The sequence below is a fragment of the Lutra lutra genome, chromosome 15, assembly GCF_902655055.1.
Source record: "Lutra lutra chromosome 15, mLutLut1.2, whole genome shotgun sequence".
Classification (NCBI taxonomy): domain Eukaryota; kingdom Metazoa; phylum Chordata; class Mammalia; order Carnivora; family Mustelidae; genus Lutra; species Lutra lutra.
Window position 1 is genome coordinate 4965882 of NC_062292.1, and position 26479 is coordinate 4992360.

At 42.3% G+C, this 26479-nt stretch overlaps 1 protein-coding gene across 2 annotated transcripts; it reads right to left on the reverse strand.

Moving 5' to 3' along the window:
* Window positions 1-1362: 1362 nt before the first annotated feature.
* On the reverse strand, window positions 1363-24637 carry TNFSF4 (TNF superfamily member 4). Of its 2 annotated transcripts, none has more exons than XM_047705143.1 (3): window positions 24374-24637; window positions 5838-5886; window positions 1363-4336 (listed from the first exon to the last, which is right to left on the reverse strand). In XM_047705143.1, exons 1-3 carry the CDS (start codon window positions 24524-24526, stop codon window positions 3987-3989), a joined length of 552 nt encoding a protein of 183 aa, XP_047561099.1. In that variant the 5' UTR covers window positions 24527-24637; the 3' UTR covers window positions 1363-3986. The 2 variants fall into 2 exon arrangements, with proteins under 2 accessions (XP_047561099.1, XP_047561101.1); XM_047705145.1 differs by lacking the exon at window positions 24374-24637 and adding an exon at window positions 22612-22891.
* Between the last annotated feature and the right edge of the window lie 1842 nt (window positions 24638-26479).

The window sequence follows — 26479 nt, forward strand, 5'->3', positions numbered from 1 at the left end:
GAGCTCACTCTGTTTCCCAAACCATGATAAATTCTTATTCAAAAACCTTCAGTGCAGTGCTTCCCCTTGTAGGACATGATCCAAAATTCTTAGCTTTGTCTTTATGCTTTCTGTATTTTATCCTCAAATTACCCATTAATCCAACCATGACCAAACACAGATTCCTATCTTGGAAAAGTAGAATATGCTCAAATAAATGGGTGAATGAGAGCCATATCCATAATGGTAGCTCTTGTCCTCAGAAAATCATGAGAATTCCTACAACTAGGACTTTACACTTATTGTTCTTCTCCAGCTATGTTCTCCTCTCTTTTCCAGTGTAAATCCTATAAGGCTCTTCCATTATGCTTCAGTGATCTCTCCATCCTAAATCCCCGTAATTCTTTTATTCGTTTGGCACTTACTTTTTGCCTTGTAGAGTTAGTGACTTTTATAAATGAAGAGTTATTAGGTATTGAGAACAACCATATATATTTCAGGCAATATACTAGGTATTCTCATACTCAGAATAACCCATAAGGTATGTGTTCATATCCCCCACTTTACAGATAAGGAGAGTAATTAGGATGTAATTACTACTAAGGAAAGGGCATGTAACTCTAAGAGATCTTCTCGGGTTTGGAAATGAGGCAAGAATTCCTCATTGTAGAGTTGTATTTAAATTGGTCTTTTGAGGGGCACCTGGGTGGCTCAGTGGATTAGGCCACTGCCTTCGGCTCAGGTCATGAGCCCAGGGTCCTGGGATCGAGCCCCGCATCATGCTCTCTGCTCAGCAGGGAGTCTGCTTCCCCCCTCCACCCTCGCCTGACTCTCTGCCTACTTGTGATCTCTCTCTCTCTCTGTCAAATAAATAAATACAATCTTAAAAAAAAAAATTGGTCTTTTGAACCATGAAGAGGAGCCCTGAGGACTTCAAGTGAATGTTTTCATTCACTTGAAGTGAATGAAAAGCAGAAGTGGAGTTTGGCAGCTCGACTATGCCCTGGTCATAGTTCTGATGGCCAAAATTGGAGGCAGATAGGAAATCAGAATACTTGCCCTATCCTTCCCTCATCAGGGAATTAGCTGATCAGAACAAGGAAAGGAAGGGGTGCCTGGGTGCCTAAGTTGGTTAAGTGTCCAACCTTCAATTTTGGCTCCCGTCATGATCTCAGGGTCATGAAACCAAGCCCTGCGATGAGCTCTGAGCCCAGTGGGGAGTCTGCTTGAGATTTTCTCTCTCTGCCCTTTCCCCCCACTCCCCATCCCCCACTCGTTCACTCTTTTTCTCTAAAAATAAATAAATCTTTAAAAAAAAAAACAAGGAAAGGAAGAGAGGATAAATAAAAACTCTAGCACTTGAACTAGTAGTGAATTCTGAAATCTTTATTTGCTTCCATGTAAATATCAATATTATTATTAGCTATATTATTAATATCAATATTAATACTTCCTGAGAGCCAGAGAAGCACTAACTACAACATTATGACTTAAAATAGGGGACCTGCCCAGTATGCTTAAGAACAAATTATGATTTGGATCAAGATTAGAATCCCTTATGCCAGCCTCTAAATAGAAAGGTACTAAGTAACAGTTGGAACTGCTCTTGAAAGAGTGGTCAAGAAGGCTGAGGGAAGACGGTTCAGAAAACAAAATTCCACACAGGGTGAGAGAAGGCTGGACATCTTGACTCACAGCAACCAGTACCTAGACATTTAGTATGAACATTCACAGTTGGCACTGTGAGCATAAGATTCCAAAATAGTCACTTAACAAGAGAGGAAAGCAGGATCCAAAAATGAGAAATTACTTGTCTGAGGTCACCTAGCTCATTAGAGACTGAATCAAATTAGATTTTCAATCTCCTGACTTCTCACTCCGTTCTCCTTCCACAAAACTTCGCCGTGCGGAAAGAAGGTTTAATTATCTTTCTGGAGAAATGACTGAAAGGCAAAATGCATATTTTGATGGGTTCAAGTTGGGGGCGGGCAATAAAGTTGGCACATGACAGAAAAATCCCTGCGTAGCCAAAAGAGGCCCCACGGGAAGGGCAAAGCCACGTGTACCTAAAGGGAGTGGGCGTCTGTCAGGAAGAACCCTGACAGCAGAGACAGACAACCCACTGGAATGCGAATGTTCAGGAGAAATATAGTTAGAAATTCCAACCTTTAAAAAGTAAATATATATTTTCTTAAATATTATCTATAGTCATAAACATTTACTTATTAGTTACCATCTTCTGAGTAGCTTCAACTTCCCAAAACCATAGTGAGTAACAAATACACACACACACACACACACACACACACACACACACACACATATTTCAATCCTCTGAGTCATCAAGACAAATATCACGGAATATCTTGCTCAGAACAATTCATGTAAAGCATTTCGCCCAATGCCTGGCCCACCGCAGACCCTCCACTAATGTTTACCTGTGATTATGATCGTGACCATGACTACGGTTAGGAAAGCGCCTGGACAGCTACTCAGAGCTCGGTTGCTCTTACCGTACGCACAGTTTCTCTTATAAATAAACACTTAAGAGGGGATGGAAAACTATGTTAAATAGGAAAAAATACAAATGCAATTGAGACCATTGAGTATGGGGCAAACTGTCTTCTCCCTTTCTGGAGATCCTGGAGATATCACTGTACTGCAGCACAGTACAATCACTTTGATGACACAGAATCATCCAGAAAGAGTCTATGTCATGTTATGCAGTCTGTCTAAAATGGGAGATAACCATTTGCTGCATCAAAAATTTGAGAACTTACAAATCGTCTGGAAATTTGTCCACAGTGCCATAAGCCTGAGGCATCAAGAGGGATATATAAACTAAAAATAAAGGGATCATTTTCCTTATTGGTATTGCTGATTATTGTTCGTTCTAGTCTCAGTTATCAGTATTAGATCATATGCAATATTACAGATATCATTGTTTTTCATATACTATAATAACTTCTGAGTATCTTGACATAAAGTTGCAGGCAAGAATAGAACTGCTTCATTTTTGAAGCTAGCAATGCGGTATACATGTACACAAAATAGGGCTGAGTGCGTGTCTCAGCATAAGCAGGAAAATGCACGTGTGTTGGTTTGGTTGGCGGAGGCAAAGAACGTGCTTTCCTTTCCAGACCGCCAAAATTCTGACTGACTTTTACCCTGAGCTGTCCAGTTTCACTGCTCTCCCATGCCATAAAGATAACCCTCAACAATAAATTATCTCACTCTCCCAGTTTAGAAAACTCTCCCTCAGTTTTCCTGAAATCAGTGATTAGATTTTTCACAGCATCACATCACCAGGATGATTCTTTGAAGGGAAATTTCTATTAAGAACAATGGAGGCAGGGAAAGCAAGCAAAGTGGTAGAGGGAAAAAAAAAAAAAGCCCAGAGCAGAGTATTTCTCAGCTGTTTGTCTTCAAGTCCTTCCAGCTGTTCTCAAGATGATCTTCCATTTGAATTCCAACAAATGGCAGAGGTATTAGACACTACGCAAACCGCAACTAATTTCATCTTGGAGAGACCGTTTTGGCTGCCAACCATGAGTCCACGCCACCTTTGGCCGATTCAGAGCCCCTTCCTTGGTCCTCTTCATTTTGACAAAGCCAGATGTCAAATGTCCAGCAAATGGTAGTCGAGTGTCTTTTTCAATAAAGAAAGTTTATTATGACAGTCTCCTGACCAGTAGATAGAAGGTGCCTTGAGGAAGAGGTACCTATTTTCTCATTCTTGTACAGGTGCCTAGTGGGCTTGAAGCAATCATAAGGGATGAGGGGTAGGTGATTTAGAAGACATAAGGATAAATAAAGTTAATTGGTACGTAAAAATAAGTTTTAAATATCCCTGAGTTGGGGGATTTGATTCTGGTCACATCCCATGTGGCCATATATGGGGGCTAAGCTAGGACAGTGTCTTCACTCCCAAGGAAGAATCAAGAGTCCTGTCCAACCCTGGTTTGTTGTTCATTCTGGTGTCTGGCTCAGGAGCAGCCCTTGGGTCCTCAGTAGGCACAGAATCCACCAGGATTTTGATGAATGAGAATCAATTCCCCACCATTCACCTGAATGTCTTTGTAGGAGGCACTGTGAGTAGTCACATTAAAGTAGACTTTGTCCTTGAAAGCCAGATAAGCCACTCCAATGGAGTCAACAGATGTGACCTTGCTCAGGGAGAAGAGAGGTTTCCGACCCTTACGGTAATAAAGGCTGAGGCTGAGCTCCTCAGAGAAGTAGCCCTTCAGGGAGACGAGGTAAAACCCGTCACAGTTGATAATGATGGAATTGTCTTGCACCTTCATGGTTTCTTCGTTGTTTGGGGATGTGATGATGCAACCTTTCTCATTCTCACACCCTAAGGAGGGGAGGGTAAGAAGGAAAAAAAAGATTACTGAGCACAGCACTGGGCAACCTTCTAATCCTTCTAAAAACTTGTGAAGAGGAAGTGATAGGGAGAGGTTTTTAAAAGAAAGAAAGTAAGAGAGCATTGTGTTTCTGAGTGAGGGTTGGAGTCTGCTTCCCCTGTGGAATGGAAGAAGAGGCAAAGCTAATAATACTAGTGGCCCAGAGAGGTTCAGGTGCAGATGGGATTCAGAAACGGAGAGGTCATAGCAGCCAGCAGTAGGCACAACAGACCAGTGGCGGGAAATGGAACTCCGAGGTTTCCCCGATTTCTCAAAACCAGGAAGGGCTGGTCATTTCGGTGCCTTCTTTCTTTTTCAACAGATAGACGAGGGCAAAGGGTAGCAAGAGGCCCCTTGCCCAGATCCTGCACACCACCTCACACCAAGCTTGTTACCGCTTCTCTATCCTCTCTCGACCTGACCGTGAAATTCAAATTTTTCATATGCCTTGGGACTGGATGACTGGCCTTTGCCAGCAGTCACTTAAGCTTAGTAAGCGTTATGCCCAGAATGTCTGTGGGCTCAGTTCTGCTCAGTAAGATGCCAGAGAAAGAGCTCAGGAACACAGACCAGCTTCTCCATTTTATCTTATTGCTAGTTTTTCCTGGCAAATGCCTTGGGAAGAGTTGCCACCACAGGGGGGAGAAAATGGGGGTAAAGGAGGCTTTGGTAGCTTTGTATAGGGCCATTCCAAGTGCAAAGCAAAAAGACTAAATTTTTTTTATTCCTACCTCACAATATCATCCTGAATGGCCAAGCAACCACATCTCGGATTCCCCATTTTCTCCCATGACCCTTAGTGATAGGAAAGAACAGGTCTCCACTACCAGACATAATTCATTTAATTATTCCTTTGCACCAGGCCCCGGGGGAATTAAGTTGAATTGAAAATGAGGGTTGCTGGTGGAAGGCAAGATATACTTCCCTTCAGACTCAGAAGAATATAATAAATAAATGAATATCCATATAGAAACTCCTGGTGATTGTCCTAATATTAATCGTGGATCCAAATAATGCTCTTCTGGTAGTTAGAAGATCACCTTGTCTTCATATCCAAGACATGCCCCCTCCACTCTCCTTAAGACAAAATCTTGTTCTGTAATTGATTTAGTGGGAAATGGTAAGTCATACGGTCAGACAGCCTTGTAAGAAGTGAAGCCTTAGTTTTCTTTCCTAAAAAAATGAGAATAATTCCTACTCAGAGGGTTCCTGGAAGGAGTAAGAGAGGCATATAATGTGATCAATACAGTGACAACCACATATTTGGTAACTAATTACTCTCTTGTCTTCTCTATACACCTTCTATGTACCTAATGAAAATGGCATGCAGGCTCTAACAATTGCAGGATTTTGTGCTTCCCAAAGGGTAAGGAGAGATTCTGTTTTTGGAAGAAATTAAGAGACTAGAAGGAAGAGTCTTTTAAAAACATGAATCAGTTAAACAATACTTACTGGTAAATTGTACTCTGATACTTTGAATTGGAGGATACTGAGGTGGCACCTGAAGGAGGAAAAAGGACACGTTTTTAGGAGAAAAAAAAGCAAACAAATGAAATTGACAAGTCATATTCTATTAAGCAAAAATGCAGGACTATAGAAGGAATGACTTGAGAAGACACTTCGTGTTTTCTACAAAGATTAGACTCAGACTTTCTACCGCCCCCTTGTTTTCTATAACATCTCCTAAGGTAAATTAGGAATATTCTGCTCTGTCATGCAAGCATCTAAGCTCTGTCTCCACTTCTGCCAAACTCTTCTCTGGTATATTGTTTTGGCTCTCTGAGCCCCATTTTCCCATTTTGGATAATGGAGCATTTAATAGTCATCTTGAGAAATCCATTCAGTCACAGAGATCCCCTCATGAGCAAGGCTGTGACCAATCAATCCAACACGGCCACAAGCCCGCAGAATGTACTGGGAGTGAATTCCGGAAGCTTCCTGGCTGCTGGTACTTTCGCTGCAACCTGGGAGTAAGACTGTTGTATTTTCAGGTCGTACGGGCAATAGGAACTGGTCTAATCATGCAGAGTTCAGTAGATTTGAGTGCATACATTTCTAATGTCTCTTCCTCTTCGGTTTAATGACTTGAAAAACCTAACTTGAACCAAGTGGGTGCTCAGCAGCAAAAGAGAAGTAAAATACTAAAGAAAGCTGATAGATAAAATATCTACAGTAATCTAATGGCTAAAAGAACAAAGCAGTTCCATACGGAGCAAATTCCAAAATACATGAAGTGGGAAAAAAAGGCAGAATCATATATAAAGTATATCACCATTCATGTTAAAAAATATTAATAATGCATGTATGGGCATTGACTATATCTGAAGGAATACCCACAAGACAGCTCATAAATGTTGCCTCTGGGAAGTGGAATTGGAAGCCTGAGGTCAGAAGTGGGAGGACGCTTACTTTTCATGATCTCCTTTTTCATATTTTTAAAATGTTTCCCCATACGCTGTGTTACCCACGAAAAAAGGAAATTAAAAACAAAACCAAAACCAAAAAGCACCACCTATTACTCCTGCCAAGAACATCTCTCCTCACAGGTTATTTTTGGCAAGACATTGTGATCAAAGGTACGGGGAGGGATTTGTTTTCATACCCTGGGGTGTGGAATCCCAGCTTCCCACTCTCCTGGCGCACAGTGGCCGCAGTCAAGCGGATTCCACTGGGACTGCCCACACAGATGAGGAATCCCCTACTTCCCTTCTATGTCAAATCACAAACCTTACCAAGCTGAAACAGCAGGCAGCCTAGGAAGAAGAGAGAGCCTTTCTGAGCCTGCCAGTGGGTGAACCCCAGAGGCCATTTAAATTCAGTGGTGAGCCCATGGATAGAGGTGTTGACTTGGGATGACATGAGAGCTTGAGGGGGTATGGTTCTGTCCCCTCTGTGATCTGTTTGTGATGCCGGAATCTGGGTCCGTCCTGCTTAAGGCAATGTTCTGAAAGAGAGCCTCTCAAAGGGCATATTACACTATCCCCATAATCCCCTGGGTAGATACAAGCCCCCCACTACTCCAACTGGTTGGGCCCAGCATGAGTGGCCACGTAATTAAAATCAGAAGCAGCGTGTGGAATAGCACACCGAGCACAGGGCTCAGCACACGGCAACCTCAGTGCTAAGGTCGGCCAGGCAGGTTCACAGGCATCTTGGGCAAATTTCATAACTTCCCTAGAAGTCAGTTTTTTCATTTTTAAAAACTTCCAGACATCCCTTCCAGCATTAACTGTCCAAGATTTGGCTTTTAGAAGTTGTAATTCTAGGTCAATTGTAATAAAAGAGGAAAACAGGAAGCCTCTTCATCCAAACTTACATCTAGCTCTCAGATCTAAAAGTCCTCATGATTTAATTTGACTGACTCTGCAAAATCTCGAAAAGGTCCCTGCAAATCAAAGACATTTCTGAACGTTTTGAAGTACCCTGGTGAAGCAGGGTCGTTAGTCATCAAGAGGACATTCTCTGAGACCGCAACGCTGAGAGGCAGGAAGGAAAGTGCACATGACTTCCTCTCTAGGGTAGATCTGACAGAACTCCAGACTCAGCCTTCCTGTTCCCTCTCTTGAAGCTTGCCCGGTATTAGACATTTATGGATTCTCAGAAGCCTCTCATTACATCAATACCATCAAATCCAGGCAATGTTGTGAAATAAAATAAGATGTCCCTTCCTTTCTCTTGCTCCCTGCCCTTCTACAACTTTTTCCTTCATCCTCCATATTTGATTACTTCACACTCACTACCCCACTGCCCTGAAACCCCTCCACAGTGCCCAGTTCGAGACCTGCCATGGCCTGGCTCCAACCTCCTTGTCAAGCTTTATAGCCACACATATCCTGTCTGTGTCTTATGCTCTCACCAGCTGTTTTCTGTAATCTTTTTGCTCTTGACTAGAGCCAGGTAGGATGGGACAGAGATCACAGACTTAGGAGTCAGTCTCAGTTGAAATTGTGACTTGCCTAGCTTTGTGCATTTGGAAACTTTATATATTCTTTTTTCTTTTCTTTTCTTTTCTTTTCTTTTCTTTTCTTTTCTTTTCTTTCTTTCTTTTTCTTTCTTTCTTTCTCTTTGATACAAAACAGTACTATGCACAGTCTTTTTTTTTTAATTCAAGTTACCACCCACCACCCCTCCAGAAATGTTCAGTTTGTTCCCTCTAATTATGAGTCTTTTATGGTTTGCCTCCCTCTCTGTTTTTAGCTTGTTTTTTTTTTTTCCTTCCCTTCCCCCATGTTCACCTGTTTGGTTCCTTGAATTCCACATATGAGTGAAATCGTGATATTTGTCTTTCTCTGACCGACTTATTTTGTGTGGCATAATATACTCTAATTCTATCCATGTTCTTGCAAATGGCAAGATTTCATTCTTTTTGATAGCTGAGTAATATTCCATTGTACATACCGTATCTTCTTAATGCATTCATCCGTCTATAGACATATTGGCTCTTTCCACAGTTTGGCTATTTTGGACATTGTTGCTATAAACATTGGGATGCAGGTGCCCCTTTGGTCACTACATTTGTATCTTTGGGATAAATACCTAGTAGCACAATTGCTGGGTCATAGGGTAGCTCTTTTTTTAACTTTCTGAGGAACCTCCATACTGTTTTCCAGGGTGGTTGTACCAGTTTGCATCCCCACCAGCTGTGCAAAAGAGTTCCCCTTTCTCCACATCCTACCAACATCTGTTGTTTTCTGAGTTGTTAATTTTAACCATTCTGTCAGGTGTGAGGTGGTATCATGTATCTGTTAACCATTCATATGCCTTCTTTGGAGAAATGTCCTGGCTTCCTAGGATGAGTTTGGAAGTTTTCCTTCCCTTTCTATTTTTGGGAACAGCTTCAGAAGATTAGGTATTAATTCTTCTAAGTGTTATGTCCATCTAATCCACTGTGTCATTCAAAGCTATTCTTTCCTTGTTGAGCTTCTGCTCACATGATCTGTCCATTGCTATAAGTGGGACATTAAAGACCCCTGCTATTATTGTATTATTATCAATGAGTTTCTTTAAGTTTGTTATTAATTGATTTATATATTTAGCTGCTCCCAATTTGGGGACATAAGTACTTACAATTATTAGATATTCTTGTTGGATAGACCCCTTTATTATGATATAGTGCCCTTCTTCATCTCTTATGACGGTCTTTGGTTTAAAATCTAGTTTGTCTGATGTAAGTATGGTTAGTCCAGCTTCCTTTTGATGTCCATTAGCATGATAGATGGTTCTCCACCCCCTCACTTTCAATCTGGAGGTGTTTGGGGGTCTAAAATGAGTCTCTTATAAGCAGCATATTGATGGGTCTTTTTTTTTTAATCCATTCTGATACCTTATGTCTGTTGATTGGAACATTGAGTCCATTTACATTCAGAGTAATTATTGATATGAATTTAGTGCCATTGTATTACCTGTAAAATCACTATTCCTATAAATTGTATCTGTTCCTTTCCAGTCTTTGTTGCTTTTGGTCTCTCTTGCTCCCTTTAATATTTCTTGCAGAACTGTTTACTGTTCACAAACTCCTTTAGTTCTTTATTGTCTTAGAGACTATATCTCCTTCTATTCTGAAAGACAACCTTGCTAGATAAAATATTCTTGCCTGCATATTTTTTCCATTTAGCACATTGACTATATCCATTGACTGAAGCTGATGCTTTGGAGCATTCTATGATCAGGAGACTTGGTGCATGTAGGGGCCTGTGTTGGTCTTCTGATGGAGAGGTCTACTGTGCTGGCTCACAGACCTGCCCTAATAAAGGTGCCCCATGAGGTGCAGAGGGACAGGGTTGGTGAAAGTAACTCCAGCTTCTACTGCAGGTGCTGTGTTTCATGCTAAAGTTCAGCCATGCTGGGGGAAAGGGTGTGGAAGATGGCATTACCCCACCCTCTAGCCCCAGGGAGGGAAACTCATAGCTTCACTGTTCAGGAGGTCCTCATGGAAAAATGAACAATCTCTTCTTCTGTGTCCCAGTTTTCGTTAGATCCCTGCCCTCAACCTGTCTGTGCCCAGCCATCAACATGCCCAGGGTCACAGTTCTCCTGTATTTTGTCTCCAGCCAGTGGTTGGGATTCAAAACAACAAATCCTAAAGTACCTGGCAGGGCGTGGACCCACTCCCTTCTGGAGGAGAGCCTCCCAGTGCCATGCTAGGCACCTTTCTATTCCAGAAAAACAGTCTGGAACCATTATATACTATTTCTGATCATTAGTTTTTAGCTCTGTGAAAATAAGGCATAATATTACTATTGGACTATTTCAGATGATTGTAAAGTTTAAGTAAGATAACATGTGAACGCACCCAACAGTTAGTCTGGCGAGCATTTGAAAAATACTCGCTTTCTTTATTCTCTCTGCCAAGAATGTCCCTCCAGCTGCGTCTACTCATCAAAATATCACCACCCTCAAAGCCTAAATCAGGTCCCTGATTTTTGGCTTCTGCACCCCCCACAGCAAGTGTTTAAAGTCACTCTCTTCACATGGATGTTTATAGCAGTTTTGTTCATCATTGTTAGAACCTGGAAGCAGCTAAGATGTTCTTCAGTAAGCGAACGGGTAAACATACTGTGACCCGTCCAGCCACTGCACTGTCTTTCAGCGCTAAAAAGAAGGAAGCCATCAAGCCATGAAAAGAGGTGGAGGTATCTTTTTTTTTCTTTTTAAGATTTTATTTATTTATTTGACAGAGAGATCACAAGTAGACAGAGAGGCAGGCAGAGAGAGAGGAGGAAGCAGGCTCCCCGCTGAGCAGAGAGCCCGATGCGGGGCTCGATCCCAGGACTGTGGGATCATGACCTGAGCCCAAGGCAGAGGCTCAACCCACTGAGCCACCCAGGTGTCCCGAGGTGGAAGAATCTTAAATACATATGACTAAGTGAAAGAAGCCAATCTGAAGGGGCTACATACTGTATGATTCTACGCATCAAACATTCTGAAAAAGACAAAACCACAGAGACAGTTAAAGATCAGTAATTTCCAGGAGTTAGGGAGAAGGGAGGGAGAGGTGAATATGTAAAGAAGTTTCAGAGCAGTGAGACTATTCTTTGTGATACCGTAATGGTGGGTGCATGCCATTATTCAATTGTTAAAACCCATAAAATGTACAACACCAAGAGTGAATCCTAAAATTAAAAAAAAAATAAAAAACACTCTACTGACTTCCATTCTACACTGGATAGAAGTCTCATCTGCTCTACAAGACTATTTAAGTGTGTGACCCTGGTAAACGGTACCACCTTGCTGATTTTCAGTTTTTTCATCTGTAGAGTACAAATGGTAAGATCTATATCTTAGAGCGTTGTTGTGAAGACTGAATGAGCTCATGTTTTGTGAGTCTTCAGTATGTGGCCTGGAACAGTGAAAGCAGTTGACAAGTGTCAGCTATTATTCCTGGGTGCACATGGAAGACAAGATCCATATCACGTTCTTAATTTATTCTGTACAACATCAGTCAAGCCTCATGTATAACGACAGAATCAAGGAATTAATAAAATACTGAATAAAGACTACCAACATCCCTGAAATATTCGCTCTCTGGCTCTCTGTAGCCCAAAGAAAAGGATCTGGGCTTCATGAGAAAGATTACCAGAAAACAATCAGAGATACTTATTTTACCCACATGCAAATAAACATGGTCTTTTTTATATCATGAAAAGCAAAATCCTCAGATCCTCTCCAAATACTAAAAGAAATAGGAAAATATCAAAGGTCCCAGAGAGCTTCCACATAAGAACAAGCTGTAGAATAAAGATTCTTCAATCTGGAAAGTCTGAAGAGCCCACGTCATTCTCAAAGGTGAATGTAGGGCCAGTGCATCAGAGAAAGTCCAGTCCTGGTGTTTGAATGAACTGGTCTCGGAAGCATGAGTATAAAAGAAATCATCTCCTTGCTGTAAACAAGAAATGTTTTTTCTACTGAATTATTCAGTAATTGATTGAATAATATGATTGCCATATTATTTGGTGGTTTGACACAGCATCAGCAATTACAGAGTATCTGTTGTATGGCAGGCATTAGAGTCAACTCTGGGAACAGAGAGGAAGAGAACAGACAATTCTTATTTTGACAAACTTATATGCCAGTTGAGGAAACAAAACCCTTCCTCTACATAAAACCTTTACTAACGGTCAATAGACAGTATATCCCATAAGGTTCCAGAGAACAAAAAAAAAAAAGAAAAAATCACTGCAGGCTTTGGCAGCTCAAGGAGGAAAGACATGACAGAGGCCTTGCAAGAGGAAAAGGAACCAGCGAAGCAAAAGATATTCTATGGAAGGAAGGTCTAGGAATGAGACCATTCTTGGCATTCAAGAAAAAGAATAAAAATTCAACATGCCGTGCGCTAGGTTATTCTTTCTCAGATTCATTACCTCATTTGCTGTGCAAAATAATCTTTGTAAGTATGAATAATAATTACCCATGTTTTGCAGATAGGAAAATGAGAATCAATGCTGTTAAGAACTTGCTCACGAATAAACAGGTATTAACTTGAGTTTGGTTGAACTCCAAGTTCCTGATAATAACCCTTCTCTTATCCTATACCATCTTAAGAGAGAGAGAGAGAAAAAGCCCTATGAAAATAATGTCTGATGGTCCAAGATTAATTTGAATTATTTTCATCAACAGTATTGATCAAGACTAACATATTAGGTTTTAAATAGTTGTTAAAATATTCAGATATATCTCAAAATATCCAGAGGTTCTTCAGGGGGGAAAAAAAAAAAGCTCTTCAGCCAATTCTAGAAGGTTGTCCGCATAGTACAGGTTGGCAAAACTTTTAACTCAGCTCTGATTAGGTACAATTGTCCTGGCAAGGAGCAGCGGGCCCGCGAATAAGTATAAAGTAGACAGCACGCAGGTGCTACAAAGAAGAGCCAGAATTTGGTCCTTTCCTGGCCTCTCTCAGCCTCTTGCATACTGACTTGTCCAAAAACATGGTGAGGAAATGTCTGGTGTCTAGAGCTTACCCGGCACTATGTACCATGTTCCCAAAAAGGTGACGCTTATTTAAAGAGCTCATCTTTGGAGTGTGAGTTTCTAATTCTGACTCATTGGGATGTGGCATGAGGCTGCCAACTTTGTACTCATTTGGCAATTGTCCTCGAGAGGGGCGTCTGTGGCAAGAGGGAATGACACTCATCAAATGTTGAAGCAGGAAGTGGGCTCTGCATTCACTGTGTGGGCCTTGCCCTTCCTCCCTCGGTATTGGGATAGTGTTGAGATCCGATGTGGGAGTGCGCGGGGGTGTGCGTCAGTGTTGGACGGTGGGGAAACAGATCTCTGAAGGGGACTCCCCAGTTCACCACGCCACCCCCACTGGGATGTGAGCCACTCCTTTCCCAACCTTCATGTCAAGAGAAGAGACCTGAGAGATCTTGAGAGTAAAACCTCGCAAGCTGTCAGGATATGTAGCAAGGAGCCTCTGAAAATATGGAAGTTTCCACACTTCACTCATTACAACAGGCTGGGAAAGTAGACTCTTACCCTGGTGCACTTAATGTGTCCTCAGTGGAAACAGCCTCCTTGCGAGGGGCCCACCTCTTATCACTCAGAGGGGGAAAAAACATGAGAAGAATGGGCAAAAACTGGTTCTTTGGCCAGAGAGGCTTCTCCATTCAGAAAAACTTATTCCAAAAGCCATGTTTTTTAAAGATGAAAATGTGTGACTTTGAAAACCTCTTTGAATAGGCTTTTGTGCTTTAATGAACACAAAGAAAAGCCATTTTAATTGTCATCCAAACACTCTCTTTCTGCGTTCCCATGGCCGCCGGCGCCTTTTTGCTGTCCTCTCTCTACTACACAGCCCATGCCGTACTCTAAATGTAGCCTGCCCTCTTTAACCACTTCCACTCTTCCTGTCAAGTTTGCTTAGTGATGGATAGCCCTCCAAGAGGCACTTACTAACCCTCTCCTCTCTATCTCAGAGAAAAGAAACTGTGATTTCATGGTCCTGAATGCTTAGCAATTAACAAATGCCTGGGAGGAATCTAGGTATTCAGGTTAACAACCAAATGAAAAAGCAAAAGCATCCATGTGACCTGAGCACACTTTCACAATTATCTGATTGACCTAACGCGACCAATTCTTTATATCCTCAAGGGAAAGATTTCCTTGTATCTGGGTTTCCCTTTCCACACTGGAAAGTCCTCAGAGTACACTGACAGAGGGATCTCATTTCCAAGAGCTCCCTTCCTCACCACAGTGACAGAGTTAAGTCTCCACTATAATATCCTTGTTAGCAGCTTAGTCTCTAAGCAGCTGGAAGGGTCCGTTTACAATGTACCAGCTGCATTTTCATAAGTCTTACCATGCCTCAGACATAATGGCTTATCAATAAATGTTTGCTGAGCTAAGGTGGAACTTATCCCCTTAGACAATGCCCAGACCTTAGCATGAGACTCCATAATCACATAATATCGGACACGGGCTCTAGCCAACTCTATACATTGCTCAAGGTTTTTTGGAAATGGCCCTATTCATCCTTGAGTACAAAGGGAGTTGCAAAATTATTACAATCAATCTCCTTCTATTTGAGGTCACTCATTCCCCATATCACTTGCTGTACAAAAAGCAAGGACCGTTGCTTTGGGAGGGCGACCTAGTAGAGCAGATAAGGCATTGATCTGGGAATAGGAACACCTGGGTCTTGTCTTAAGCCAGAACAAGTCCTTTCCCTTCCTCAGTTTCTAATTTCCTCATCTTGATGTCCAACCTCAGTTAAACTGGTAGAATGAACGGTATAGAATAAAAAGTACTTATTCACACTATGGACGGACTAAGCAATGTCTACAGACACTTCCATGTCCCAGAGCAGGCCAATCACAACATTCAAAAGAGAAATCCCAAGAGATTGGGTGATAAGAAGACCTTTTGAAGAGAAGATCTTTTCAACACCGTAAATCCTTCTACTGTAATAAAAACAGCAGGCCTCCTCCCCAAGTGGCTCCCTCTGATGCTTAGTGAACAATCAAAAATATCTCTAGTGCTGGCTGTGCAGTGAAGCTCTTAGCCTCACTTGCATGAGCCTAAATGATCCTCAACCTGTATTCTGGTGCAAACTGAGATTGGTGGCTGGTAAAAATCATCAGTGGGATGTTGATGGTGGTGACAATGACAATGAAATTTTAAAGCCTTCTTAAGGTCTGGTATGAAGATAGGTAGATGGATAGATAGATGGATGGATAGATAATAGATAGAATCACAAGCATTGGCATAGATGTAGATAGTGGAATATTATGTCACCATAAAAAGGATAAAATCTGGGACCCCTGTGTGGCTTACTCTGCCTTTAGCTCAGGTCATGATCTCCGGGTCCTGGAATTGAGCCCCGCCTCGGGCTCTCTTCTCACTGGGGAGTCTGCTTCTCTGTCTCACTCTCCCTCTGTGTTTTCTCTCTCTCTCCCTTTCAAATAAATAAATAAAATCTTTTAAATAAAAGGACATGGATACACCTAGAGAGTATTACACTAAGTGAAATAAGTCGGGCAGAGAAAGACAAATACCATATGATTTCACTTGTATGTGGAATCTAAAAAAAAAATGAATAAACACAAGCAGAATCAGAGCGATGAATACAGAGAACAAGTTGATGGATGTAGGGGGATGGGAAAAATGGGTGAAAGGGAGTAGGAGGACCCGGCTTCCAGTTACGGAATGAATAAGTCAGTGGACTAAAAGGCACAGCGTAGGGAAGGTAGTCAGTGATACTGTAGTCGCATTGTTTGGGGACAGGTGGAGGGCCTAGCAAATGTATAGAGAAGTTGAGTCACTATGAGGTACACCTAAATGAATGTGACATTGTGGGCCAACTACACTTAAATGAAAAAATTTTTAAAAAAAGAAAACGAAAGACTTTCTGATAATGAGTGGTAGAGAAACAAACACCTAAGGCAAAAGAAAAGTATGCTTGCTTTGTAATCGCAGTCAAGAAACCAGGCGTCGAAGCAGGTAGGTAACTTTCTCTGAAATTTCTTCCTATGCCCCACTTGGTTATCCAGTGCTTCTCACACACGGTGCGACTGTTTCTTTAACCCTCGCGCCTCCCCGCCCTGTCGGGAAATCTGGGAGGGCAAGGAAGACCGCAGCTGCAAACCACCGCTTCCTCTGCGTCTGACAGGTAACCGTCCCCCCGAAGACATTGCTAAACAAGTAAGCAAACAAGTAGTTCGTGATGAGTCGAACAAGTGCCCCACGTTCGTGTCCACCTGGCACCTCAGAAAGTGACTCCATTTGGAAATAGGGTCTTCGCAGGTGTAGTTAATTAAGTTAACATGAGGCCAACTAGATTCGGGCGGACCCTAAATTCAGTATGACTGGTGTCCTTCAAGCAAGAAGAGAGGACACGGTGATACACACAAGGAGGTGATCAAGCAAAAAGGGAGGCAGAGCTTGGGGTCACACAACTACAAGCCGAGAAACACCAGCGACCGCTAGGAGCCACTGGAAGCTAGAAAGAGCCAAGGAGGGAGTCTTCTCGAGAGCCTGCACAGGGAGAATGGCCCTGCCAGCACTTTGATTTTGGACTTCTACCCTCCAGAACTGTGAGAGAACAAATTTCTGTTAAGACACCTAGGTGTGTGCTATGGTGAGTGCTGTGAAGTGTGTAAACCTGGCGATTCACAGACCTGTACCCCTGGGGATAAAAATATATGTTTATAAAAAATAAAATTAAAAAAAAAAGACACCTAGGTGATGGTAATTTACTATGGCCACCCTACAAAACAAATACATTGTTGAATAGGTATTTGAAATAGTGAACAAATCACACTTTCACATTAAAGTAAATCTTCAATTCAGAGTGTGATGGACTAAAAAGGCGCAGGGAGATTATGCAGTTGAATCTCATTATTTTTAAAAAAATATCAATGAAAGAGAGAAAATAAGGCTCAGAGAAATAATGAGTTAGTGCCCAAACTGTAAATAGACCACATATGCAATACTCCAACTTATAAAAATAACCTGTAAGTTATTATGTGACTGGAAAGCTTCATTGGTCATGTTATCAACATCTGCATAAGTAGATTTAACTCTCCTCTGAAAAAGAATCTTCTTCCTCGATACCAGGTTGTAAATCGTTCCCTTAATTTTTCTTCAAAAACTACTGATGTCAGAAAAGGAAACAAATTTTAAAACAGGCAGACAAAATATTTAAAGCTTAGGGTCATGGAGTCATGACCAGGACTAGAATTTAGACCTAGTCTTAATTTCTTTTCTTTTTTTTTTTTTTTACATTTTATTTATTTATTTGAGAGAGAGAGAGCGAACACAAGCAGGTAGAGAGGCAGATGCAGAGGGAGAAGCAGACTCCCCACCGAGCAGGAAGCCAGATGCGGAGGGACTCGAATGTGGGGCTCAACCCCAGGACCCTGAGATCATGACCTGAGCCAAAGGCAGATGCTAAACCGACTGAGCCACCCAGGCGCCCTGCCCCTCCATTCTTAATTTCTAACCCTGACTTTTCTACATAAACCTAGGAAAGTCTCTCATGCCTCAAATTTCCTCATTGCAAAAACACCTAACTTCCTCCAAAGTTGTAATGAATTAGAGAGGACAAAAGTAGGGGAAAAATCTGCAAGATGAGGGGCTGTTATTGCAAGTAACAGCAGGAGTGACACCCATCCGTTATCCACCCAAAAGAGCTTTGAGTTCCCAGTCTTCATCAGATACGAAGTATCTAGTCAAGTTACGAACTTTCAGGGCGTTGGAAGCTGAAAACATTAGGCACCCAACACACAAGTAATTCAAAATATATTTTGTATCACTGAACTATAAAATGTGTTTTACAACTTACTTTATAACCCAACAGGTTTTTAAGTTTGCCCTCAATGTCTGTCGTGCTGCTTGCTTGTGTTTTGTGATACTGTCGTTTTCATCCAGATCTTTGATGGTTTCTGTGGTTCTCTAGGCCCGTGCCCTAGCTCTGGCTTCAGAGAAGCCCAGCCCTGAGGGTCCATCATCTACGCACGGGACTCTCCCTTCTCCACAGATACAGGGCAACGCTTTGGCTATAGTTTTCTATCCACAGGCACTTATTACATTAGTGTTGTGAGCATTAAGCTTGAGTGTTCGTTTATTTTTCTGTCAGAGTATGTTCTTAAGTACCATTTACACGTTAGCAAAGGTAGACAAATTTCTACAAATTTACAACCCACCTAAGGTACATTTTAGAATGAAGGTCTGCTGAAAGGAAAAATAATTTTTAATTACGCTAATCAGATCCCCAGTGTTTTCAGTATTGTGAACAAGACAACATGCCTTTTCTAGACATAATTTTCTACCCATTTCGGCAACCAAGTCATTGGAGAAAGGAATGAAATACATCAGACCGGGGCTGGGGGGGATGGGATAGGCCATGTTCTAAGTGTGTAAGTTAGGTCTCTGAACCACTGTCAGCCACTAACCCTAATAACACCATATACCTTCATAAATTCTCCCCTTCATCCTTCCTTTCCTCTCTAACACAGTCATGAGCTCTTAGAAATCTACGTTCAAAAATGCTAGAATTATTACAAGGATTTGTTTGTTTTTAATCGTATAAATTTCAGTAGCAAAGTCAAGCTTCGTGAAGTTAAGGTTAACCTTGCCTATGATATGGTTTCCGAGGTTTGAGTTATGGGGTGTTTGTCCAGGTGTAGAAGTGCCACAAAGTAGATATTTTAGTGGTGCTCTGGCTGTGGAAGCAAGTCCAGGAATAATCATAGACTCGGCATTTGCAGAGCTCGATACCGCAGCATTCGCTCCTCACAGAAGCCAAGTTCCAGCTTTGGAAATGATTAAATGGATGCTCTGGGAATGTCACAGAATTTACCCAGGGTCATGGAGTTGGAAGGCTGGACTGGACAAGTCGTCTGGTTCCTGGTTCAGCACACTGTCATCTATACCCCAACAGCTCCTTCAGAAGTTTGAGAAGTTTTGTTTTGTCCTATAAGGAAGTGTTTTCATTCTTTCACTTGAAAAAGTATGGATATCAAAAGTATGATGACTTCAGACAACACACAAGCTATAGGAAGCCAGGACCACAAGCTTCACCTGTGACTGGGGAACAACCTTTCTACTCTGTATTTCTCTTGTTTCCTTTAACTCACTAAACATAACATAAAAACATCGTACATGGTTCCCCTAACCTAGCTACCTCCAGTTTAACATTCGTTTTCCATGAGTAAAGAATCCCTGAAAAGGGTGGAAAACTTCAGTTTCTCTAAGAGTAAAGGGCACGAGAGTAATTGCTCTTAGAAGAAGTAGAATTGGAAGGGCAGGGTTGGGCAGCCCTGGGCAAGGCTGGGTCTACTCTGTGCTAGTAGCTAGGGGCTGAGATCAGAGAAAAGGAACTGGGAGATTACACTCCTGGGTCTATACTCAGACCCTTTTGCTCACTTCCCAAATCTCCTGTGTGTGTGTGTGTGTGTGTGTGTGTGTGTGTGTGTGTGTGTGTGTGTTTCTATATCCGTATACATATGTGGCATTTTCCAGCCTGATCTCCGGCCACATTACTCTGTCCTATTTTGAGTACATGGGTCAGAACATGTATCTACATTTGTCATCGATCGCTGTGTAAATAGTGAACCACATCGGGCCCCCCAACGTGTTCATCCTCTCACACGTGGATCAGCACTTGGTTCCTGAGAAAAGCTTTCTAATCCGGTCATCCGGAGCGCTCAGGAAAAGAGCAGGCGCTCTGGCAGAAAACGGGAAGCCGAGCATGGTTAGTTTTCCTGTGGTGCCCCCTAGTGCTGCAAGAGATGTGACTCACTCTCTCACTTGCCAATAGGTAGACCACAGGAGAGAAGCGAAATTTGGAGAAGCAACAATTTTAGTAATTTGTCCTGTATTCTCTTTTGCATAGAGTAGAGGGAAGTGTGCTCCTTTAGCATGAGTCACAAGACCTTTTGTGATCTGCCCCCGCCTAGGTTTTCAGCCTCACCTTTTGCCACTTACCCTATGAACACTCAACTTCAACCACTCTGAACAAATTGCGGTTCTACCGAGGAAGCCTTCTGCCCCTGTCCAAGGCCACCATCTGTCTTGTCCATTGAAAGAATTTCCACTCCTCCTTCTAGTGTTAGCTGAAGCACTAGCTGCTCCCCCAGCTTCTACTATCTCTGAGTTTCTGGGGTTTTATCTGTAAATAGACTATGTCCAATGCCTGCGCAAAAATCCAAAGATTCTCTTGTGTTTTTTATTAGTACTTCCCCTGAAGACCTGAAAATAATTAATGACAAGTTTAGTTCAACACTTCAGACGTTTCTTTTTCACTCCCACAGAATTGCTTATGCAATGCAAACTCAGATGTATTGGAAATCACTTATTTGCATGTCTGTCATTTAAAAAAAGAATTTCTAAAAAATGTGTTCATTTACATGGGAACACATTTAAACTGAGTTAATCTGAGACAAGATTTCTTCAGGCAAAAATACCTCTTTTTCTTCCTAATTGATACGAATAAAAAAAATCCAAGTTACTGCCTGAACCTTGGTTGGAAAACTATGAGTTCTAATTCTGGGCATCACTGGTACAGAAGAGATAACTCACTTTCCAACTATCCCCACTCTGTTCTTTCCAGCAGTTTAACTGGTGGTAAGAGTATAAACCTTTCACTGTGGGATTTGCTGAAGAATTATCAATAAAAGCCCTCATATATATTAAGTGCTACGTTAAAATTAAAGGTGGTACAAACCTTGGGAAAGCTTCAAAAGCCCTAAGGCACACAGATATAATTTTTTTTTAAAGATTTTATTTATTTATTTAGGAGAGAGAGATAGCAAGAGAGAGAGCGAGCAGGGGTGGGGGGTTCGTGGGGAGAGAGAGAAGCAGACTCTCCACCTAGCAGGGAGCCCAATGCGAGGCTCGATCCCAGGATCCTGGGATCACGACCTGAGCTGCAGGCAGACGCTTAACCAACCCCCTGAGCCCCACGTGGATATAATTTACAAAAGCTTTGCACATTATAGGTCAGCTCTTTTCTGCCATTGTTCCCAGCTGACAATACAGCTACAACTGGGAGCCTCCTACTTTAATGGCAGTCCCAGTAAATATCCAAACAATGTGTATTGGTTCTGGTGGAAGAAACACTTAGTTTTATAACTTGTATCCTCAATATACTTCTAGGACAGACACTTCTTCCCCCTTTCAAAATAAGACATTTCCCTAGCCCAGAACAGGTGATGCAGAGAAGCATGTGGTATATAAGTAGGTACAGATTACAAATACATGTGCAAAATTTATTTCCTCCAGTCCCTTCTTAAGAAGCAGGAAATTCATAAGCTTAGACACAAAGGTCTATTTACTTACATTTTGTATTTCTCAAATCCTCATACCCGTTCTATAAATTTATATATATAAACTACATACTCACAGCATATTGAGCTGGGAGAGTTCTTTCTGATCATGTGATCCAACTGCCTTGTGTTAAAATGAGTAAATCAAGGCCCAAAGAGGGAAGTTACAAGGAGGAAAGGGTAAGACCTATCTTTTTTCTAGTATCTCAAAAACGAAGACTTCTGCTTTTCACATAAGTCAATACAACTTAGCAGAGTTGTGAGAAAACAAAGTTTACTAAATAAACTTCATTGAAGGGAAAGTCCACTGTCAAATGCAGTTTAACAGTTATATCTGTATTATTGTTTTTTTACAGAGCTCTACATGGAGGCAGTTATTTTATAAAGCTAAAAATTAAATCTGGGAAATTAGGAAAAATCACGATTATTCTCCAAATACATTTTCCTACAATGAAAGAGATCCAGTTCAGCTGGACAAATGATCAACATTTAAGCTCAGTTTCACCCCTCAGACACATCACTGGAATATTATGTTTTGTAAAATAGACATTGGATTTATATCACCACCTACCCCTTCCTTCAACCAAAATTCCGATCTTATCAGCGAGTTTAGGAAGGCTACCAGTCTAGGTCCCCTTTCCACCAGCTACACTACACCCCTCGCTCCCACACACAAACTGCCCCCAGCACCCCATTTGATCAAATTCCTGGGCGAACACACATGACCCATCTATGCTAGCCTTCCCCTTAATAGACTACGTGAGATGACATGTAAGGACCTATTGTGCTGCCCTGGGTCCTACAACAGTACAATAAATGACGTTAGCTATGACAGTCTAGCTAAGAAATAAGAAAAAAATTAAAGGTGATGTGCAGTGAAGAATTTCAAATATCTGTGTCCCCCAAATTTTGTACCGCAAGTATAAGAGAGCACATTTCTTGAGCAAAAGGATCTAACATACCTCCTGTGTCTTTGCTTCTATTTCTGTGCCAGGACCAGAGAAAGCTAATCCTCTCCCAGAGATGGGCTCAGTGAATTCTAGCATCCTGGAAGCCCGCAGTCAGCTTTCCCTCCAGGCTCTGTCACAGAGACACTGGGCGACTTGCCAGAAAGGACTTCTCTCCTTCTCAGCATCTCTTAGGTATTCACAGTCTCCGGCGGACCGCCACCCGCTGGCTCTCTGTTTCACCTTTTCCCCTGTCCTGCTCGGAGCCCCAGGGCAACTGTTGGGTCTTGACTGGGTCGTCTGCCCTGTCTTTCTGTCACCCCACAGTGTGAGGAAATATGTGCACTGTGGTTGTCTGAAAAAAACGCTCTCAGGGCTCCCAGACCTGGTGAACGCACTCAGCTGTTCTATTTTGGGTCATTCTCTTTGTTTTCTTCTCAGAAAAGCCTAATTCCGGTCTAGGTCTTAGGTACCCTGCCATGGACACATTCCTCCTCTGCCCACCCCCCCCCCCAATCGCCTACACTCATTTCATCCAAGGGGCTCTGCACGGGGAAGGAGATAGGTGACAAGACCAAGAGAGCGCTGGCACGTTGTTGTGCTCGCCGGTCTGCAGACCTGACGCGACACCAGCTACACGTTTGGAATTTAGGAACATGAGCCCTCTCCGCGGTACACTGATCACAACCGCACTCCCACCAGCCTCCGTGCACCAAAAACCCCGACTTCCTGTAGACAAAGACAAGCCCAGGCATTGGTTAGGACTCTGCTTATCTTATCCTGGTCTAATTTGAGGTACCCAGTCTCTGACACGGCTATCAGAAACTAAAGTTCCCCTTGTCTCACCTTTACCAGAGAGAGCCTTTGTAACCTAAAATGACCTGCCAAGGAAACGAACTCTCAGACTGGCCCCACCAAGGGAATGTGGGAAGACTCTAGATTTATTTTCTCTTCAGTGGAATCTCCTGCAGCTGAAACATCCTTAAAGACCAAAAAATGTCTGTAGATATGAACAAGTAAATAAGAAAAAAAAATGTAGAAAGAACCAGAACAAAGAGAAGGAAAAGGAGAAAGAACATCTTCATTAAGTGGGAGAAATAGTTAGATAATCACCCACTACATAATGCACTGGAAAAAGGCAAAGCGATGTCTATAAGTTGTGACTGGCAGAGAGAGAGTGAAAAAAACAATCTCTGATTAAGTTATCAGGGCAGTTCTTTGCCATATGCAGACACTCACGTGAACACACGCCTCTCTGCCCTCAGAACCCATAGATGAGCTATTGAAAGGACTTAGTACCGGTGCCTTCAGCATTCTTCCAACGGCAAATCTCCTGTGGGGTTTATGAATACAGTGGGAAAGTGGAACAGGTCCCTCTCTTATTTCCTTTTTCATAAATTCCCTGATCAGATGCTTAGTAGCAGAATTTGGCTAAAGCACGTATATCAGTGATTCCAGGTTTCAGAGTGAGAGCTCATAAAGCAATACCAGATTTTCCTGCATGGCAAGGAGAAGGAGGAGGAGGAGAAACCAGAAGCAATGCCCTTGCCCCACCTACCTCTACTGTGCCCCAGCACTGCCCCTACTGAAAAGAAGGAAGGAAAGGAGAGACAGGAGGGTGTTTGGCCACACTCTACAGTCCCTGAGGGGCAGGCTGCGGGGCAATGAACAGTTTGGGCACCAGATTATTTCCAAGTGCCTGGAGCTTGCTGGAGCAGCCTCAGCATGAGCTGGGAGGGAGGGATGGGGAAGGTGCTCAGGGGAGCATCCGTCTTACCTGGGAAGCATAGAAGTGCAGGCAGATGTAGGTGAAACACAGGAGCAGCCCCAGCGTCTGGATCACGGCCGCCCCCAGCAATAGCTTGTTCTTCTGGAGCCTTCGCCCTGGTGCGCTTCCCACATTCTCGTCCAGGGGTTGGACCCCTTCCATCTTCACGGTTTGGATGCAAGGAAGAGGAAAACTGTGGCAAAGGGGAGCCTGAGGGAGACTGACCTCTTCTCCACAAGGAAGGAGATGAAGGGAGAACAGAGCTTATCAATCAGAAAATACACAGAGGTCCCAGGGCCAGAGAGAAGAGGCGATTGAGAGAACACAACGCACTCTCTCAGTTTTAACACCGCAGCTTCTGCAGGCAGGCGGGGGAACTTCTCTGTGACTAATCTGAATTTCCCCTTTACTTTCTTTCTTTTTTTTCTCTGGGCGAACAGGGAGTTGTTTTTGTGGCATTCCAGTTCTGATTTGAGTGACTGTGAAATGACAGTCATACAAGTGTGCTAATTTCTTAATTTCTCATTGCACCAGTAACCAAATTGTGGGTCACTGATGGAGATAAAAATCATCATCCGTTGATGTAGGAGTTCCTCTGTCCCTTCCCTGAGGCGTCTCTTAGACCATAGAAGAGATTTGAGGAAAACGTCGGTCTTAATTGCTCGTCTGCTCGTCCCTGGGTAACTAAGCGCTGAACCGTCGGACAGATAGACGCGTGTGTATAAAGGCGCATCCAGACACTTCCTGAGATGAAAAAGAGAAAAGAAGAAAGCAGGACGGTGGTCATGTAGCAATAAAGGAGTGAGATCCTCTGGTTTTAGTACATTACATTCTAATAAATATTGAGCATCCCCCTTATCAGACACTGTGCTAGACAGCCTTACGATCTTTTTCTCAGCTCATCTCTTGAGGCAAATTTAGTAAACATTTACATGATTAATTTTAAGCATAACGGAGAAGAAGCAGAAGAGTATCCTGACTTTTCCCCCTTCCTTCTGCTTTTCCTTTTCCCCTTACATAATTTTTGTGTGAATGAAGAAATGAATAGATTGAAATAGATTGTTCCTTCCCTTGAGGTCAGGGGTGGGTGGGACTCAGAACTTGGAAAGTAAGAGTATTCTACCAATAGATGGGCACTCCTTACCCTTGAGCATGGAAATAAATGATGAAATGATTTATAACGTCAAGTCCAGATTGACAGATATTTACTGGATACAGAGTAAACCCCCCACTGGACTGGAGACCATGGGGTTGCAGGGGAGGGGACGTTTAAGGCAGGATTCTGTTTCTTCTATAGGCAAATAGGTCTCTCTGAGCTCCCTAGGAGCCACTCAACAGATATTCAAGGAAAGGAGGGGGGAAAGTCTATTTTGATATCAACAATATGAAATGATATATCAACTTAATTTTATGGAAAGTGAATATTAGGCATATTGCAAAGAGAAGCAGTTTGTGGAAAGTGGAAAATACTTTTATGATTACAGCATAAATCAGAGAAAGTATGAATTAATATCCTCATTATAATCATTATGCCTTGCACTTGGGGAACACTTTGGTCTTCAGACATTCAAGTTTTTGTCTGGAAGATAAGGTAACACTATCATAGACACCAAGCCAAAATTAAAAAGCAAGTTCCATTGGAACTTATCTCTAGCTAGTGATTCCAATGAGCAAAGTATATATAACATACAGGATGTGGAGGGGAAAAATATGAAAGAAAAGTCAGTGTGTAGACCCCAATTCTTGTGTAATAGTTGATAGTCATAAATAGATGTTAAAATTGGTAATGACTTATTTATTTTCAAAACCCGACTTAAAGAGTCAAGAACAGGGGTGCCTGGGTGGCTCAGCGGGTTAAAGCCTCTGCTTTCGGCTCAGGTCATGATCTCAGGGTCCTGGGATCGAGCCCTGCATCGGGCTCTCTGCTCGGCAGGGAGCTTGCTTCCTCCTCTCTCTCTGCCTGTCCCTCTGCCTGCTTGTGATCTCTCTCTCTGTCAGATAAATAAATAAAATCTTTTTTAAAAAAGAGTCAAAAACTAAAATGCTATCAGAAACTATAAAGACTGGCTGGAAAAGATCCATGGAAACTATCAACGCTAAAATCGTAGAAAATAC